This window comes from Phycodurus eques, chromosome 23 (assembly GCF_024500275.1).
Source record: "Phycodurus eques isolate BA_2022a chromosome 23, UOR_Pequ_1.1, whole genome shotgun sequence".
Classification (NCBI taxonomy): Eukaryota; Metazoa; Chordata; class Actinopteri; order Syngnathiformes; family Syngnathidae; genus Phycodurus; species Phycodurus eques.
Genome location: NC_084547.1, coordinates 5179543 through 5195741, shown reverse-complemented (window position 1 = coordinate 5195741; position 16199 = coordinate 5179543). Strand labels below are relative to the sequence as shown.

General features: G+C 48.6%; 4 protein-coding genes across 8 annotated transcripts; 1 reads left to right on the top strand and 3 right to left on the bottom strand.

The window, feature by feature from the left end:
- Positions 1 to 71: 71 nt before the first annotated feature.
- On the bottom strand, positions 72 to 5220 carry eno3 (enolase 3, (beta, muscle)). Of its 2 annotated transcripts, none has more exons than XM_061669187.1 (14): positions 4718 to 5220; positions 3764 to 3849; positions 3588 to 3683; positions 3461 to 3519; positions 2615 to 2684; positions 2415 to 2548; positions 1864 to 1980; positions 1694 to 1799; positions 1072 to 1269; positions 932 to 1008; positions 736 to 860; positions 529 to 637; positions 309 to 367; positions 72 to 196 (listed from the first exon to the last, which is right to left on the bottom strand). In XM_061669187.1, the coding sequence occupies exons 2-14, from the start codon at positions 3846 to 3848 to the stop codon at positions 127 to 129; spliced, it is 1305 nt and encodes a 434-aa protein (XP_061525171.1). In that variant the 5' UTR covers position 3849; positions 4718 to 5220; the 3' UTR covers positions 72 to 126. The 2 variants fall into 2 exon arrangements, with proteins under 2 accessions (XP_061525171.1, XP_061525170.1); XM_061669186.1 differs by having other exon boundaries at positions 3764 to 3853; positions 4718 to 5219.
- A 986-nt stretch (positions 5221 to 6206) lies between these two features.
- On the bottom strand, positions 6207 to 8863 carry slc25a11 (solute carrier family 25 member 11). The gene is made up of 9 exons (XM_061669190.1): positions 8655 to 8863; positions 8180 to 8332; positions 8001 to 8118; positions 7820 to 7908; positions 7425 to 7515; positions 7231 to 7321; positions 6768 to 6867; positions 6649 to 6700; positions 6207 to 6565 (listed from the first exon to the last, which is right to left on the bottom strand). Exons 1-9 carry the CDS (start codon positions 8717 to 8719, stop codon positions 6410 to 6412), a joined length of 915 nt encoding a protein of 304 aa, XP_061525174.1. The 5' UTR covers positions 8720 to 8863; the 3' UTR covers positions 6207 to 6409.
- Positions 8864 to 9624: 761 nt separating this feature from the next.
- Positions 9625 to 12694, bottom strand: LOC133397833 (voltage-gated potassium channel subunit beta-2-like). The gene is made up of 15 exons (XM_061669189.1): positions 12660 to 12694; positions 11983 to 12256; positions 11736 to 11779; positions 11615 to 11652; positions 11447 to 11526; positions 11328 to 11372; positions 11206 to 11250; positions 11101 to 11144; positions 10887 to 10973; positions 10684 to 10769; positions 10488 to 10608; positions 10274 to 10368; positions 10068 to 10188; positions 9909 to 9997; positions 9625 to 9835 (listed from the first exon to the last, which is right to left on the bottom strand). The coding sequence occupies exons 2-15, from the start codon at positions 12252 to 12254 to the stop codon at positions 9743 to 9745; spliced, it is 1260 nt and encodes a 419-aa protein (XP_061525173.1). The 5' UTR covers positions 12255 to 12256; positions 12660 to 12694; the 3' UTR covers positions 9625 to 9742.
- An 805-nt stretch (positions 12695 to 13499) lies between these two features.
- trappc1 (trafficking protein particle complex subunit 1) lies at positions 13500 to 15707 on the top strand. 4 transcript variants are annotated; one of them, XM_061669161.1, is made up of 5 exons: positions 13500 to 13524; positions 14355 to 14453; positions 14961 to 15031; positions 15210 to 15348; positions 15424 to 15707. In XM_061669161.1, the coding sequence occupies exons 2-5, from the start codon at positions 14355 to 14357 to the stop codon at positions 15550 to 15552; spliced, it is 438 nt and encodes a 145-aa protein (XP_061525145.1). In that variant the 5' UTR covers positions 13500 to 13524; the 3' UTR covers positions 15553 to 15707. The 4 variants fall into 4 exon arrangements, with proteins under 4 accessions (XP_061525145.1, XP_061525144.1, XP_061525142.1 ...); XM_061669160.1 differs by lacking the exon at positions 13500 to 13524 and adding an exon at positions 13545 to 13753; XM_061669158.1 differs by lacking the exon at positions 13500 to 13524 and adding an exon at positions 13916 to 13947.
- Positions 15708 to 16199: the final 492 nt, after the last annotated feature.

Sequence of the window (16199 nt, the reverse complement as noted above, 5' to 3'; positions counted from 1 at the left end):
TCAGAGGCATGTGTGTGTGTGCTTGTGTGTGTGCATTGACTTAGTGGCATTAGATTGATTTTTTTGTCATTGTTTTTATTATTTTTATTGTTGTTTTGTCTTCTGTAGAAAACAATAGCCAGGGCCTCAGTGGATCTTGGGGTGGCGGAAGTCCTTGCCAGCGAACGTGGCCTTGTCGCCCAGCTCCTCCTCGATCCTGGGGGGTCGCACATCAGAGAGGAGGTGGGTACGCGCACGGAAGTAAACCAGGAATTAAATCAGAAAGTCAACCAAAAAGTCAACAAGGAAGTAAAAAGGGAAGCGCTTACCTCATCAGTTGATTGTATTTGGCCAAACGCTCGGACCTGCAGGGGGCGCCAGTCTTGATCTGCGGCATCGACATTTGGTTGCTATGTTAAGACATGTTAGAATAGCAACTGCTAGCATGTTAGCATTTGAGCTGGTAACAGCCCCAAGATGAAGCGCAAGAAGTGAAGGTCTGAGCAGTCGTAGCACTTTTTGTCTTGTATTTTTTTGTGTCAGCGTCACCTGTCCGGTGCAGAGTCCGACCACCAAATCTGAGATGAACGTGTCCTCAGTCTCTCCTGAACGGTGGCTGACCATCACACCCCAGCCGCTGTTCTGAGCCAGCTTACACCTGCCACACACACACACACACACACACACAGGTGAGGTCAGTCGGACGGACCGACCGATGGCCCTACCGACGGACTGACGGGTAGACGGGCGTCTTACGCGCGAATGGACTCGGTGACGGAGCCGATCTGGTTGACTTTGAGCAGCAGGCAGTTGCAGGCCTTCTTGTCCACCGCTTGTTGGATCCTCTTGGGATTGGTCACGGTCAGGTCGTCCCCTACAATCTGATGGGATGCTCTCTTAGTTTGTGCGGACGCAAGTGTTTGCGTGCGCGATGCGAGACGGCGGCGGTCACCTGGATGTCCACGGAGGACGTGAACTTGGCCCAATGCTCCCAGTCGTCCTGGTCAAACGGGTCCTCGATGGACTGGACTGTATGGAGCAGGCAGGGGTTAGCCGCCTCGCGGTTAGGCGCCTAGCAATTTTTTAGCCTACCGGGGTAGTTCTTGATGAAGCTGCGGTACAAGTCCCCGAGCTTCTCGCCGCTGATGTGCCTAGAAGGGTCATCGGGCGACTTGAAGTCCAGGTCGTATTTCCCGGCCCGGAAGAACTCTGACGCCGCCACGTCCATGCCAATGATAATCTTGTCCGGGTAGCCGGCCTTCTCGATGGCCGTCTTCAACAGCTCCAGAGCTGCGTCACAATCGAAGACATCAGAATGTACGTGAACCTCGCCGCCGTATTGGATGTGTCAAAGTGGAACAAAGGCTCAAGTATTTTCTATACAGCTAAATTCCCCGAAAGCAAGTATTCTAATTGTTGTTAGTTGGTGAATTAACATTTATCATACTGTGTGTATGCGTGTGTGTCTATGTGAGACAGGTGTGTGTGTGTGTGTGTGTGTGAGTGAGAGAGAGTGCGTATGAGTATACAATGTGTGTGTATTTGTGTGTGAGAGAAATTCTGTAAAGGGTGTGCGCATCAGTTTAAATGGCAGATCTGCCACATCCAATATGGCGGACACGCTGACGTATCCAATATAGGGCTAACCCCCCTCAGGCGGGGTCGACGTATATTTGACGTTTGCGGCGCCGATGACGTCATCTTTGCGTCTCACCTTCGTTGTTCTCCAGGATGTTGGGAGCGAAGCCTCCCTCGTCGCCCACGTTGGTGGCATCCTTGCCGTACTTGGCCTTGATGACGTTCTTCAGGTTGTGGTAGACCTGCGGGCGGGACGGACCGTTAACGCGCCGGTGCCGCGCCAACTACGGCTACACGCCGCCTCACCTCGGCGCCGATCCTCATGGCCTCGTGGAAGTTAGAGGCGCCCACGGGCAGGATCATAAACTCCTGCATGGCCAGCTTGTTCCCGGCGTGACTGCCCCCGTTGATCACGTTGAACGCCTGCGGGCACCGCGCGACGCCCGTGAGACGCTAGGCTATGACCGCTTATGCCACGCCCTTTCAGCATTTAGTCAATATCTTACTAGTGCAGTGAATTTCCCAACTAGTAAGACAATTCAATGCACCCGTAGAATGACTGTCTTACTAGTGATGTTTTTTTTGCCACTGCTGTTACATTTCGACGCACTAGTCGAACGGCTAGTACGCATTAGTGGTAGTACGCATTAGTGGAACAACTAAGATGCACTAGTGGAATGACTGTGTTGCACTTCGGTATGACATTTCTGTACACTAGTAGAATGACTAGGACACACTAGTTGGACAACTACATGCTACTAGTGAAGCAAAACTGTACACAAGTTGACAAGTTGATCTTGACTAAATGCTGGAGTGGCTTGCCATAAGCGCTAGTTATTTGATCCCATCCCACTCACGGGAACGGGAAGGATGACATCCTTGTGTCCGGCCAGGTCGGCGATGTGGCGGTAAAGGGGGACGCCCTTCTCAGCCGCGCCCGCCTTGCACACGGCCAGCGACACTCCCAGAATGGCGTTGGCGCCGAACTTTGCTGCGGGGGCAGACGGGGTCAGGCGGGGTCAGATGGGGTCCAACGGGGTCACACGCACAGACTTACATTTGTTTTCAGTGCCGTCCAATTCCAGCATGAAGTTGTCAATCTTCTCCTGCTCGACGACGCTGAGGTTCTGGAAGGAGACGGAAACACATGTACTACTTTCCTATTCGACACAATAGGGCTCATTTTCAGATCATTTGATCAATAACGGAAAAGACACAAGAAAATCTAATTCAGCAGTTTTTCCTGTTTCCAATCATCAATAACTTCCAAAGGTTATTGATGATTGCAAATTTGCAGATGGTGGCCGCCCACTCAAATACACTTCTTGCATAACGGTAAAGACAAAATTGCATAATTATAAAGACATACAGTCGGATCCATCGCACAACTGACACGTTGCTCTCGGTGGATACAAGTACAAAAAAGATCCGAACTAGTCATTCAAGTACAATCATAATAACGGTAAAGACGTGCAATAGATCCGTCACGTTCACAAATTCATAAAGATTGATGATGGATAACAACTGCCAATAATTCAAATACTCAAGTCAAATTAATTGATTTTCAAAAGGAAATTCTTTGGGCCATGTCTTTCCTCCCACATCCCAAAATCATGCATGCTAGGTTAATTGAAGGCTCTAAATTGCCCTTAGATGTGAATGTGTGGGCGCATGGTTGTTTGTTTATGTGTGCCCTGCGATTGGCGGGCAACCAGTTCAGGGTGCAACCCGCCTTCCTGCCCGAGGATAGCTGGGATAGGCTCCAGCGCTCCCGCGAGCCTTGTGAGGATAAGCGGCTCAGAAAATGGATGGATGTCTTTACCGTTATGCATCAAATTATATGAAAATGACCCATTGGTGAACTTGTGAACTGAAAATCTGCAGGGGGGATTTATGTATCAACCTTGGCAATGAGCTTGGGGGCGATGTCCTTGTTGACGTGCTCCACCGCCTTCAAGGTCCCTACAAAAAAAAATAAAAATTAACACGTGAATGGCAACGGCCATGTTGGCACCAACGGGGGGGCGTACCTTTGCCCAGGTAGCGGCTCTTGTCACCATCTCGCAGCTCCAGAGCCTCGTGGACCCCGGTGGAGGCGCCGCTGGGGACGGCCGCCCGGAAGTGACCTGTGGAGAACGCACGTCTGAGTCTTCATGAACGGCTACGCTCAGCTGTGCCGGGCTCGCCGTGCCCCCCCCCCCCTCACCTTTGGCGGTCCACAGGTCCACTTCCACGGTTGGGTTTCCCCTGGAGTCGAGAATCTCCCGAGCGTGGATCTTTGTGATGGACATCCTGTCTGAGGACAGGAAGTAGCGTTTGTAAAACTCTCTCAACACTGTCCCCCTTCCCTGCCAGCCAATCAAAATCAACAGTGTGTGTGTGGCTGAGGGGGGGAGGGGGGGGGTCAACACTGTACTCCACAGAACTATTTGTGCTATTAATAGCGTGACCTTCTCTAATCATTTCAGTTAGTCAAAGTGTTGGCTGAGGCTGCCCAGCAATTGTAGCAAGCGGTAATGAAATGAAATGCTTGATTGACATATTGTTAATTATAACAAACTTACATATTAGTAAAAAATTATAATTTGGTTAATGCACTGTAATTATAATAAATTTAATAGAATGAATCATTTTATTAAAATAAACAAAAATATAAATATATTTACATTTGTTAAATTAGACAATTGGTTGATGGTTGAAATTGATTATACATTTTTAAAAAATTGAAAAAATAATTGTTTGTAAAATAATATAATTGTAAGATAATTTTAAAACAGTGTTTGTAAAATATCAATTTTACATAAAATCCTCCAAATTTGTAAATTAAAATGTATTTTTTAAATTAAATTGTTCATTCATTCATTACAACTACATCAGTTGTAAGCAGTACAATTTGAAATGTATGAATTGGTTTTATAAAAATAAAAATGTAAAAAACAATTTGACATTTACATTTTTGACTTTCTTCAAATCAACGTATGACCTGTCCGTTTTAAAAGTCCAATGTGGCCCTTGAGCTCAAAAGTTTGCCCATCCTTCTGGACTTTGTCCTCACTTCCTGTTTGTCTCAACTTTGACCTTGTTGTGAAGGTCTCTCACAAATGACTAGAAAATAGCACAAGTGGAGGGCCGCAGAGGTGTGTGGGGTGGGGGCGCCTACCTCAGCTGTCTTCGGTGAGGGAGGGGGGCTGCTGGTGCTGGTGGTCTGCCTGATCAAAGAGGAAGTGTCCCACGGCCTTCAGGATGTGTCCCGCAACGGGGGCTGCGAACCGCTTTTTATGGGCGTCAGCCAGCCGGGGGGCGGGCCCAGCGGGACGCCAAGGGAGTGTGTGGAAAAGTCGCATCTTTGTGTGTGTGTAAGCGTTACTGTAAGGTGTTTGTGTGTCCATCCATGGTCACTTGATGCAACAACATGGAGATGTCCCAACTTTTTAATTGACCCTTATCATCATCATCTGTAACCATGGTTACTCGTGGTTGGGGCAGGGATGTTAAGCCACGAGAAGCGCGAAACAATCTAAATCCAGATTTGTTACATTGCTTCTACATAATTACATTTTACAGTGTGTGTAACAGTCAGACGGTCCCTGGCGTGCACCAAGAGAAGGTCAGAGTTCATCCAAAGGAGAAATGTGACACGCTCAGCCTTCAAGCAAAGGTCAGTCACACACCCACACACACACTCTAACCTTTACGTTCACCTTAAGCAGCGGAGAACAGAAATAGAAAAGTCATCTTCAGGGCTGGGCAGCATGTAGGGGAAGCGGTCGCACGACCGCCTCACAGGTCCGAGGCGCGGGGTTCGAATCTCTGCTGCGGCCGTCCTGTTAGACTCCGTGTGCTGCGTCCGGCTTCCCCCCACGTTCCAAAAACACGCCTGCTAGGGTCAATGACGACTCGAAATCGTGCATAGGTGTGAATGCGAACGCTTGTTTGTCGCTGTGTGCGTTGCGATTGGCTGGCCAGCAGTCCAGGGAGGACCAATGAGGAGAAGCGCTTTAGAAAACAGACGATGTTCAAGACTGCGTGTACGACGACAGTATCTCTGTACTTATTATTGTGTAACAGTTAAAGTTACCGTTTGTTTGAGTGACTTCAAGTGTTGTGTCACATGACAACTTTGAAGCGTCTATATGTGTGTGTGTGTCTCCACGTGTGCGTCTGTCCGTCTGAATGCCTTTGTTTGTGTGTGCGTGTCTGTCTCTCTCATATTATTTCAGTGCGTACCAGAGTGTTTGTGTCTCTGTGTGCATCTCTGTCTGTGTGCGAATCTCCGCATTTGTCTCCATGTCCCCCTTGTTTGTGTGTCACTCAGTGTTTTGTGTCTCTTTGTGTTGGTCCCTCTGTGTGTCAGTGTGTGTGTTTTTCTTCCTCCAGGTTTGTCTCGGTGTGTGTATCTTATATTTGTGTCCCTCATTGTGTGTTTGTACCTCTGTCCATTTTTGTGACTTAGTATGTTTGCCCGTCCGTGTCACCATGTTTGTGTGCGTCTCTCGTGTGTGTGTGTCCCCATTTGTGTCTGCGTCCATGTTTCCATGTTTGTTTCTGTGTGTGTGTGTGTCCTTTTTAGTCTTATCAGTGTGCACATTTATGTATCTCCGTGTTTGTGTGTTGATGATGCAACAACACGCCATTGACCAAGTCCAAGCAGTTGTCCCAATGTTTTTAATAGACCCTCGTCATGATCAGTATCTGTAACCATGGTTACGCCTGTTGTTGTTGTCTAACCCATGATCGAAATACCCACTTGTTACATTCTTTTTACAAAAAGAATTAAATTATAACACCTATGCGTGTGAGTGCATTGCTCTCTCTCCGTGCGTGTGTGAGCGTGTGTGTGTGCGCGCATGTGTTAGCGGTCCAGCACGTAGGTCTTGTACAGGCGGTTCATCTGCTCCAGGAAGATGAAGGTGAGCACGGTGTGCGGTCCGAGGCGAGCGTAGTACGGCGTGAAGCCTTTCCACAGCGAGAAAAAGCCCTCCTTGCCCACCACGCGCACCAGCACCTCCTACAGGTCAGAGCACACGTGACGGGCCTCGTCATTTTCACCATTTTGAAAAGCCGGCGTTCGCGCGGTCGTCCGAAACTCACCAGGCCGTTCTTGTACTCGGGTTTGCCGTCGATCATCCTCATGTTCTGAATCCTGGAGACAAAAGATGGCGACGCGGTGAGAGCCGCGCGGCCGCGTCCGGCGCCCGATCGGTGCTCACCTGGTCTTGACGATGTCGACGGGCATGGACGCCGCCGTGGTCACCAGGCCGCTGATCATACTGGCGCAGAAATGACACAGGATGTCGTCACCGAAGTAGCCTGAGGGCACATGGCGCGTGTGAGTGTCTGCCAGCTGCGGGAGTGTGTGTCGGTCTGTGTTACATGTTTGTGTGCATCCATCTGTGTACGTCTGACTTGTGTGTGTGTGTGTTTTTGTCCATGTGTCTCTGGGTTTACGTGTGTGTGTCTGTCGGTAAATACGTGTTTGCGTGTGTGTATTTGTCTGTCCGTCAATATGTGTTTGGTGTTTGTGTGTGGCTTTCCGTGTGTCTGAGTTCGTATTTCCACACAATATGTCTTTGTGTGTCTTATCTCTGTTTGTGTGTATTTGTGTCATTGTGTCTGTCAGTGTGCATGTCTCTGTATTTGTGTGTCTTTGTGTGTCTCTCTTTCTCTGTATACCAGAGTCTAGCAGTGCCTGTTTGGACTGCGAATAAGATGCCAGTTGGGCAGCGTTGACCACCACCGCCCGCGCCATGGTGGGAATGCAACCCTTGAGGGGGAAATAACAAAAACCAAAAAAAAACACACACATCAGTGAGCCCGAGTGGACAGACACACATGCGTGTGGCAGGTAGGTAGGTGGGCGTTCTCACCCTCCACAGGGTGGCGACGCCCTCTTCCCGCGTGATTCGGGCCAGGGCGTTGAAGACATTGGTGTATCCTCGTCGCTGGTCCGCAGGAAGTCTGCACGCGTGATGTCATTTGAGATCTCGTCACAATTGCGCAATCACACGCCACTTGCCACGTAGTGGTGATGAATGACTGATGTAGTAGCAGTATGTATGCATGTATGCATGCAATGCTTCTATGAATGATTTAGTTGCGATGTATGAATAAAAGATGGGTTGACGGGTGAATAACGTATTAGTGATGTACGTAAGGTGTAGTAGTAATGCACAAATGATCTAGTAGTGACATAGTAGTAATGCAAGAATGTTGTAAAAGTGGCTTATGATGTAGTGTCGTATGATGAAGGCGTGACCCTCACCGCCCGTCCGCCGTCATGCGGATGAGCGCCACCTCGGCCGGCGTGCCGACGAAGGCTCCGGTGGCTCCGGCCGTCATCCCGATCAGCGCCTGCGGGGGCAGCACAGGACGGAGTCAGAGCGGAGGTTCACATTTTGGTCCTACCTGCCGACAGGTGCCGAGAGCAGCATCGCTTCGGCCACCTTGAGGAAGAAGTTTGGCGGGCGTCCGTCGGCCGACGTCATCTTCTCGAACAAGATGGTATAGATGCCTAGACGGGTGGTGGTGTACGTGGCCTGGCGCAGCAGACCTGCAGACAGACTGACAGACGCGGCAGATGTTAACCGCAAACCCAGAAAGGTGAAAAGTCACGGCGGGCTACCCGGTGTAGACGCCGCTGATGCCCTCGTTCTTCAAGATGGAGGCGAGCGCGTGGAAGCTGGTCTTGTACTCGCGAGCCTTCGTGCCCTGACCGCTCAGCTGCATGCGGTTCTTCACGAGGTCCAGGGGCTGCACGAACACCGTGGCGCCCATCCTATATAACACAGACACACACACAGTTAATCTGGTTTGTGACATTCAGAAAAGTTGGCTTTGTTCCAGCAGCTTTCTATCTGAAACCCGGCTTTACCATTCACCAACAAACGTTGTATCAACTTGTTTTGATTATTTCAACACTCTTGCGAGTTGATATGGATGATTAATATAACGTACAGGATGCTCTTTATTGGCGACAAAGATGGGGAGGGGGGGGTGAAGACTATCAATAAACTCGGGACTGGAAACAGCTAGCTGGCTAACGAGCTCGTTTGTTAGCAGTTAGCACGCCAGTCTAGGAAGCTAGCGGTGCTGCTTACCCGGCCAAGCCTCCGAAGAGGAACTTGATGGCCTTCGGAGACGTCTTGCTCTTCGGAGACGTCATGGTTGGGCCGCTCCGATTCCGATTGCCGGCTCCCTTCCTGTCTTTGTGCCTGCCTGCCTGTGGGCCGGACAGTCCACCTGAAGCAGCCCGGGCCAAGGTGACACTGAGGAGGCACGGTCGGCTCACGTGAGGCCACGGGCCAATCCGCAGCCCAGGCCGAAGGTGTCCGAACACTCGGTTCGGGCAGCGGACCAATCAGCAGCTGAGGCCGAAGATCTCCGAACACAATGTTGCCTTCAAGTATAGCTCGGAAATGTGATTTTCCGTTGCTGAGAACAACGTGAAAAGACGTCTACGCACAGCTCATGTTTAGAATCGACTCTCTGTACTTCTGGCAGTAAAAAAAAAAAAAAAAAAGACATCACAAAGTTAGCTAGACTGTCCTACTTTAACCTGTTTTGGGCATTTTTTTTTACATGTTTTATGGGGTGACGTAAACGTGAGGTGTTTATGTTCGCAGTCGACGCTTATTGGTTGAGCGCCTAAGTGGGTGTGGCGAAGAAAAGTAACAAGCTAAAGCGGTAAATCCTCAATGAGGAAACCAGTCCGAAAAGCCAAATACGCTATTGTGTCATTTTCAATTAATTTAAGAGCGATCGTTGTTGGTGGTGTTCTCCCAATAGCACAAAGCGAAGAACAGCGGCACACATGAACACCCTGCGTCAAATACAGTGGAAAATTCTTCGGAACAGCTGTCTGATCAGTGCTAAGCACAAAAGGCCATGCAATGCTACCATCTCGTGGATAGCTGGAGTAACTACATCCAGGTGGGAATAGGAACTGACGTCATGCATTTGGAAGTGACGTCTTTTTGTGCGTGAGTCCGTGTCCGTCGGAATGTCACGTGTGAGTGTTTCACTGGGTTTTTTTCTAAAGAGGTTCATGTATTCATTCAACTACAGAGACAAAACAATAAAAGTTATATTTTATTCGTCAAATAAGATTTTTTTTTAAGTGCTTGTCATTAACATCCGGGCCACCTTTGTCTCCGCCCCGCCCCCCTCATTTGCATATGTTCGCCTGTCAGCTTCTTGCTTCCTTCTTGGACTTCCGAGGCTTGTTGCCTAGCAACGTGTCCATCTCTGCAATGAGGGATGGAGTCAGTTGTGAGAGGACCTGGAAGAGAGCAGGAAGTGCTCGGTGATTCAGCTGGCGTCTGATTGGTTGGCTGTTCGTCGCCGTGAGTCACCTTGATGGAGCTGAGGTTCTCCACGAGCTGCTGTGTGTTGGAAACGCCCAGTAGAACCGAACTGACGCCTTCACTGCGCAGACACCATGCTGACACACACGAAGTCACACTTTACTACTTCATTGCAGAGTGTGTGTGTGTGTGTGTGTGTGTGTGTACCAATGGCGAGCTGAGCGGGGGTGCAGCCGAGCCTGTCGGCCAGCAGGTGAATCTCTCTGACCTTACTCAGCTGCTGTTTGCCCTCGTCGCTGCTCAGACGCTTCTTCAGCCACGTGTGAGCCTGCACGCGCAGGATTGGTCACCATGGCAACAGACGCGCCTCATTTAGAGATGACGATGATTGTTGTTGTTGTTGCTCAACGCACCTTAATGGCAGCTCTGGAGCTTTGAGGGACACCGTTGTTGTATTTTCCTGTGAGCATTCCGCAGGCTAAAGGTGACCACGTCATAGCCCCAACACCTGCAACACACACGTGTCTCTGTGTGTGTGGGGGTTGTGTACGTGTGTGTCGATGTCTGTGTATATGTGAGCGTGCGTCTCTCTATGTTAGCGTTTGTGTTTCTGTGCGTGTGTGGTACCAATCTTGTGGTAGAGTTCAGGCAGGTGTAGTTCCACTTTGTCTCGTTGGAAGAAGTGATACTCGGCCTGCTCGCACACCGGAGGAACCAGATTAAACTGGCGCGCGATGGAGTACGCTTCCTGTCAGACACACACACGACATACAGTAGCTGTCGCACACAAAGGTTTGAGGCTGCAGGCCCAGATGGAGTTTACCATGATCTCCATCACATTCCAGCGTGAGGTGCCCCAGTACATGGCCATGCCCTGCTCGATCACAAAGGTCATCGCTCGCACCACCTCTGCGTATACACACATACACACACACACACACACACACGCACACACACACACACAGGGCTGTGTGTCAGCATGCTAACGTTAGCATCGTGAGCTTGGGATGCAGCGCGCTCTCGAACCCTCCATGGGCGAGTTCACGTCGCTCCTGTTGGCAAAGACGATGTCGACGTAGTCCAGCTTCAGCCTGGCGAGAGAACCACGCAGCCCTTACACACACACACACACACGCACACACACACAATTTTACCTCCTGATGTGTCCTTCTGAGTTCTTCTAAGCTTTTTTAGATGTTTTGTGAGCTGCTAAATATAGTGTTTGTGTTTGTGTGTTAACCTTCGATGATGTGTTTCCGTGACAACCCTCGCTCCGTCTCGGCCCTGCAACACAAAGTCAACTTCTGTGCTCGTCTTGTGATTGGTGGCTGCCAATCATACTCACTGTCCTCCCCAGTAGATCTTTGTAGTCACCACGTAACTGGACCTCCTGGTCAATAACAACAACAACAATGAGAACACAACAACAATAAGAACAAGCAGGACAGATGAGTCAGGCCGCCTTACCTCCAGCCTTTTTTCTCCAGAATGTTTCCCAACGTTGTCTCGGCCCTGAAATACACATAGTCGTATGACTCCATCTAACGCACGCACGCACGCAGATGCACACGCGGTGTGTAATTGACCTGCCAGAGGCGTAGACTTCAGCCGTGTCAAACAAGTTGATGCCGTTGTCGTACGCCAAGGTCATCACACTATCCGCCATCTACACACACGCACACACAATACACACGCGCACACAAGCAGTCAAGATGTTTATGAGGTGATCACGAAAACTGCACACGCAAACACACCTCATCTGAGATCTGAGAGCCAAACGTCACCCACGTTCCTGTGAAGAGAAAAAAAATATAGCAGTCCGTGAGCGTGTGTGTGTGTGTGTGTGTGTGTGTGTGTGTGTGTGTGTGCGTTCACCCAGTCCCAAGCAGGACACTCTGAGTCCGGATTTTCCGAGATTCCTGAAAGAAACCAAACGGTGTCAGCATGGTATCTTTGGGATCGGGATGAATTCAATGGGACTTTGTTTGCTTTTTCTGTGAGCGAAGGTGAAAATTGGATTCAAATGCCCGATGGTCATTGGGTGTCATCACAGCCAACAGACAGGAATTGCGGCGCCCATAAAAGGAAGTGCTGTGAGCGTGTGTGTGCGTGGCGCACAAACCTGTAGGCCATGCCGCTGTCTTCCATAGTGACGTCACACTCGCGCATGTAGATTTCCAGCCTGCGTCTCTCCATCACTCTCTTGGCCGCCTCCAGGATGTGCGACGCCAGCACCGATTCTTCTTTCTCCTTCGCGTCCTTCCTGCCGCCCGCCTTGTCCGCTTTCGCGCAATGCCCTCTGGTAACCTTGGGCTTCTTGGTGAAACCGTACAGCTCTTCCATGGAAAACTTGGTGCCTTTTCCTGCCGTCGCTGGCACCCGGCCCGCGAACATGGCTGAAACGGAGCGCCAACGTTACCCCGAAACATTAGCTTCGTCGTGAGATGCCAATATGAACTTCTGAACTTAGCTTGGATCACGTTGTCTAACGTTAGCTTCCAATGTTAGTTTTAATGTAAGCTTCAACATAAACGTCTGAAGTTAGCGTCCAACGTTAAATTCCAAATGTACCTTCCGACATTACTCTTAAGCTAAATATCCAATGTTAGTGTTGATTGATTGTTACCTCTAATGTTAGCTTCCAATGTTAGCTTCAATCCTTACCTCCAACATTAGCTTCTAGTGTAAACTTCTGAAGTTAGCTTCAATTTCAACTTCTGATGTTAGCTACACAATGCAATAGCTGATGATGCTGATGCTAACGACAAAAGAGTGCGTTTCAGGTGTGTATCTGACTACCTGGTCGTCCGGTCGTCCGTCCCCTGCCCGTCCGCCCACCTTTATCCAACCCGCTGGTTCGCAGGCTTTTTAAACAAAGCCTTCGCGCTAATCTGACCAATCACGTCTCGCGTATTCTGATTAAAAGTAAAAAAACGCCCAAATAGTCAGGCCTGTGCACAGATGTCACACATGGACGCTCGCCCAATTCTTGATTTGATCGCACCCTAATCCTCGCCCCCCTTCCCCCCCAGCGTATGTGCTTACAGCTGTGACGTCTGACGTCTGACCCTGGTGAGGCCGGAGTTTAGCTCACAATCCATGATGACCTTGAACGTAGGACAGAGGATTTGGTTTCTCGTGCTTTGAGATTCTTGCAGGTGCCTTAATGATGATGATAACCTCTATTATCCCCCCTCTTGACACATTGTCGAAGCATTGGTGAGTTTTGCTCAGGCCGTCCATCCGTCCATCCTTCCATCCATTTTTAATTGCTTGTCCTTATTAGGGTCGTGGTTGAGCTGGAGCCAATCCCAGTTGACTTTGGACGAGAGGCGGGGTACACCCAGGACTGGTCACAGTCATTCACAGGCCAAATGGAAACAGACATCCATTCACACTTCCATTCACACCAATGGGCAATTTAGAGTCGTTAATTCACTTTAATCAACAGGAGGGATTCGAACCAAGAACCTCTGGACTCCCACTCGACCTACGATTGGCATGTCAGGCTGTCTGTCTGCTATGTGGGCGGGGACATGTCACTGACGTCACTAGAATGGATTGAGCGTGCGTACACAGTCATGTTTCCAGGCAACGCGGCTTTCTTTGGCAACACAATCATCTGAGGCCACCTGCTGGACATTCGTAGAGCAACAGTTCCGAGGTACCAAGTGCACGAGATTGTTTATTGGATTAAGTCTCACAACCCATACGTTTAGTAGCAGATCCTTCCACATTGATGGCCAAAAACTCTGCACTGACTTCTTGACGGCCGTTATGTCTTAAGAACCTTTATACCGCTCCAAAGGGAGTATTTTATTTTTTACATTAACAGGACCCCAGGCTGGCTGCCCCATGATGTCGCCGACGTCCACTCGACGCGTTACGCTTTGGTTCGTAGTTTCAAAACTGCACACAATAATATGGTTCATTGGATGAATTAATATATGAGCGTGTGCGTTGTCTTCGTGTTTATATATTTTTAAACACTTAAATGATTATACGGCGCGAAAATGTTAAACAGGCATCTGAGCGGACTACCCTGCATTGGGGGGTGGGGGGGGCCTACGGGAAATGGACCTGGAGGGTAAATACAGATTCCGCTTCGTAAATGTTCTCTCTATTTTCTCTTTCGAAGACGTAATATTCTTCTTTCATATCGAGACGTTGATTTGTAACAATATCGCGAGGACGAGTGCGAGCTTGTAAGGGAATTGGCCGTTTAAATCCCTCGAATTCAAATGTGCACTTGCAAAGTAGGCAACACGGCACGTCTGCCTCACAATTCGGTGGTTGGTCAGAAGGTTTGATTTCCGGGTCCCCCCACATAACCAAAAACATGTATGTTCGGGTCATGGAATACTGTATATATGTGCCCAAAGTCCGCTGGGATTGGCTCCAGTTTACCCACAACCCTGAAAAAGGAAATGGATGAACATGTGAAAAGAATATTTATCAAAATGATGATTTTATTCATGCATGTGTGCGTTTCAGATGACAGTCCATAACGTGTACATCTTCGACCGAAATGGAAAGTGCCTTTATTACAATGAGTGGAACCGTAAGAAACAAGCCGGCATCTCAAAGGAGGAGGTACAGTTTTGTTTTCTTGGCTTTGGTTATAAACCTTAAAAAAACAACTGATATTTCAATACAAATGGTACAGCAACACATTCAAACAGCATATGGTTAAAAAAAAAAGAATATTACTGCAAATCACATGTATTTCATCGGCGTATGTATTTTAATGCCCCCTCTGGTGGGCAAGGCACAAACACCAGAAGGAGCAGTACAGTGACCATTGAATTGAAGCATTAATCATGATCACATTGTTTAATTCTTTACCTACAATTTAATGATGTAATTACTGTATGTTTTTATAAAGTGCAACACTAATACTTAAACAGTTTTAAGTATATGGGGTGTTTTATGGGGGCTGGAACAGATTTATGGCATTTGCATTTTTTTCAATGTGGTGATTTGAGTTTATGACCATGGGAACAGAGCAAATTAGCCTCCTATATTAAGTACTTGAAAGCAAACAAAAATCCTGTGTTCAAGGAGGGGAAGAGAAAATCAAAGTGACTGTTTTGCCTGCAGGAGTATAAGCTGATGTACGGCATGCTTTTCTCCATCCGCTCCTTCGTTAGTAAGATGTCGCCTCTGGACTCGTATCCTTTGGCCAACACGGCTTACCTGTCTTGTCTGTTTGGCATCCATTTATTTTCTGTAGCACTTGTCCTCATTAGCGTACATTTCTACTTGAAATCGTAAAGAATCAGGTGAACGTCGGTGTTACAGCACGGCCCGCCGGTCAGCATTGCGCACGTGTTCCTTAGCCGTTTTCAGGAAGGAGGGCTTCCAGTCTTTTCAGACCAGCCGCTATCGTCTTCACTACTTCGAGACCCCCAGTGGACTCAAGTTTGTCATGAACACCGATCTGTCCGTGAGCAACGCCCGGGACGCGCTGCAGCACATCTACAGCAATGTCAGTGATGCGCCACGCAAATCAAAACCATTGTCTCCACGGCAGTGACGTGCACACGTGTTGTGTGTGTTTCAGCTGTACGTGGAGAATATCGTCAAGAACCCGACGTGCGTCTTGGGTAACACTTTGGACAGCGATCTTTTCAGCACACGACTGGATGCTTTCGTCAGAGCGCTGCCGTATTACAACCCCCGCGTCACTTGACGCATTTTCATATGAAGGGTTCCAATGGAGGTGGCTGGATGTTTGAGGGAAACATTAAAGTGGGTTGACACTTATATAAGCATTGAGTCTTTTATTTAAAAATAAAAAAAAATAAACACAAAACAGTTTGAGGCATCCTTGCTTCATCCACCCTTTATCATATTTTTCCTTGACTCTTTCCTCCATTCAGATTTTTCTGTTTTGTCATGCACGACAATGACAATAAAGTTATTCTATTTTATGAATAACGTCCTTGTTTCCTTTCTTCCATCCCTCCTCAGTCCTTTCCTTTTTATGGTATCCTTGTTCCCCCACTTCATCCTCCCTTCCATCCTTTCATTATACCCTCCTTGTTTGCTTCCTTCCTTCCTTCCTTCCTTCCTCCCGCCCATCCTTTGTCCCTTCCTTTCAGACATTATTTTTCCTTCTTGGTCCTATCCTTCCTCCCAAACTTTCACCCTCTTTCTCTCGTCCTTTCTTCCATACAACCCTTGTTTCCTTTCCTTAAATTAGCACTTTTGCCCCATCCTGTGACTCGAGCTGTCGCGTGTTTTTAGTCAGGCGCGACTTAAGACGTTCCTTCTATTCGATTGGTGCTTTTGCAGGAGGCGGAAGCGCAGCCCGTTTTGTGATTGGTCATTCTCGTC

What these genes read in the sequence shown, in the direction of transcription:
- eno3 (XM_061669187.1), bottom strand. Translation starts at nt 3,848, where the DNA reads ATGTCCATCACAAAGATCCACGCTCGGGAGATTCTCGACTCCAGGGGA. An exon ending in CTTCATCAAGAACTACCCCG is followed by an intron (nt 1,009 to 1,071) that starts GTAGGCTAAAAA and finishes TGCTCCATACAG; the next exon opens with TCCAGTCCATCGAGGACCCG. An exon ending in TCGGACTCTGCACCGGACAG is followed by an intron (nt 368 to 528) that starts GTGACGCTGACA and finishes TCGATGCCGCAG; the next exon opens with ATCAAGACTGGCGCCCCCTG.
- slc25a11 (XM_061669190.1), bottom strand. Translation starts at nt 8,719, where the DNA reads ATGACGTCTCCGAAGAGCAAGACGTCTCCGAAGGCCATCAAGTTCCTC. An exon ending in CGCCAAACTTCTTCCTCAAG is followed by an intron (nt 7,909 to 8,000) that starts GTGGCCGAAGCG and finishes CTGCCCCCGCAG; the next exon opens with GCGCTGATCGGGATGACGGC. An exon ending in ACAGGCACTGCTAGACTCTG is followed by an intron (nt 6,868 to 7,230) that starts GTATACAGAGAA and finishes ATGTGCCCTCAG; the next exon opens with GCTACTTCGGTGACGACATC.
- LOC133397833 (XM_061669189.1), bottom strand. Translation starts at nt 12,254, where the DNA reads ATGTTCGCGGGCCGGGTGCCAGCGACGGCAGGAAAAGGCACCAAGTTT. An exon ending in AGTGTCCTGCTTGGGACTGG is followed by an intron (nt 11,653 to 11,735) that starts GTGAACGCACAC and finishes TTCTCTTCACAG; the next exon opens with GAACGTGGGTGACGTTTGGC. An exon ending in GAAGTCTACGCCTCTGGCAG is followed by an intron (nt 11,373 to 11,446) that starts GTCAATTACACA and finishes TGTGTATTTCAG; the next exon opens with GGCCGAGACAACGTTGGGAA.
- trappc1 (XM_061669161.1), top strand. Translation starts at nt 14,355, where the DNA reads ATGACAGTCCATAACGTGTACATCTTCGACCGAAATGGAAAGTGCCTT. An exon ending in AAGATGTCGCCTCTGGACTC is followed by an intron (nt 15,032 to 15,209) that starts GTATCCTTTGGC and finishes AGCCGTTTTCAG; the next exon opens with GAAGGAGGGCTTCCAGTCTT. An exon ending in TGCAGCACATCTACAGCAAT is followed by an intron (nt 15,349 to 15,423) that starts GTCAGTGATGCG and finishes TGTGTGTTTCAG; the next exon opens with CTGTACGTGGAGAATATCGT.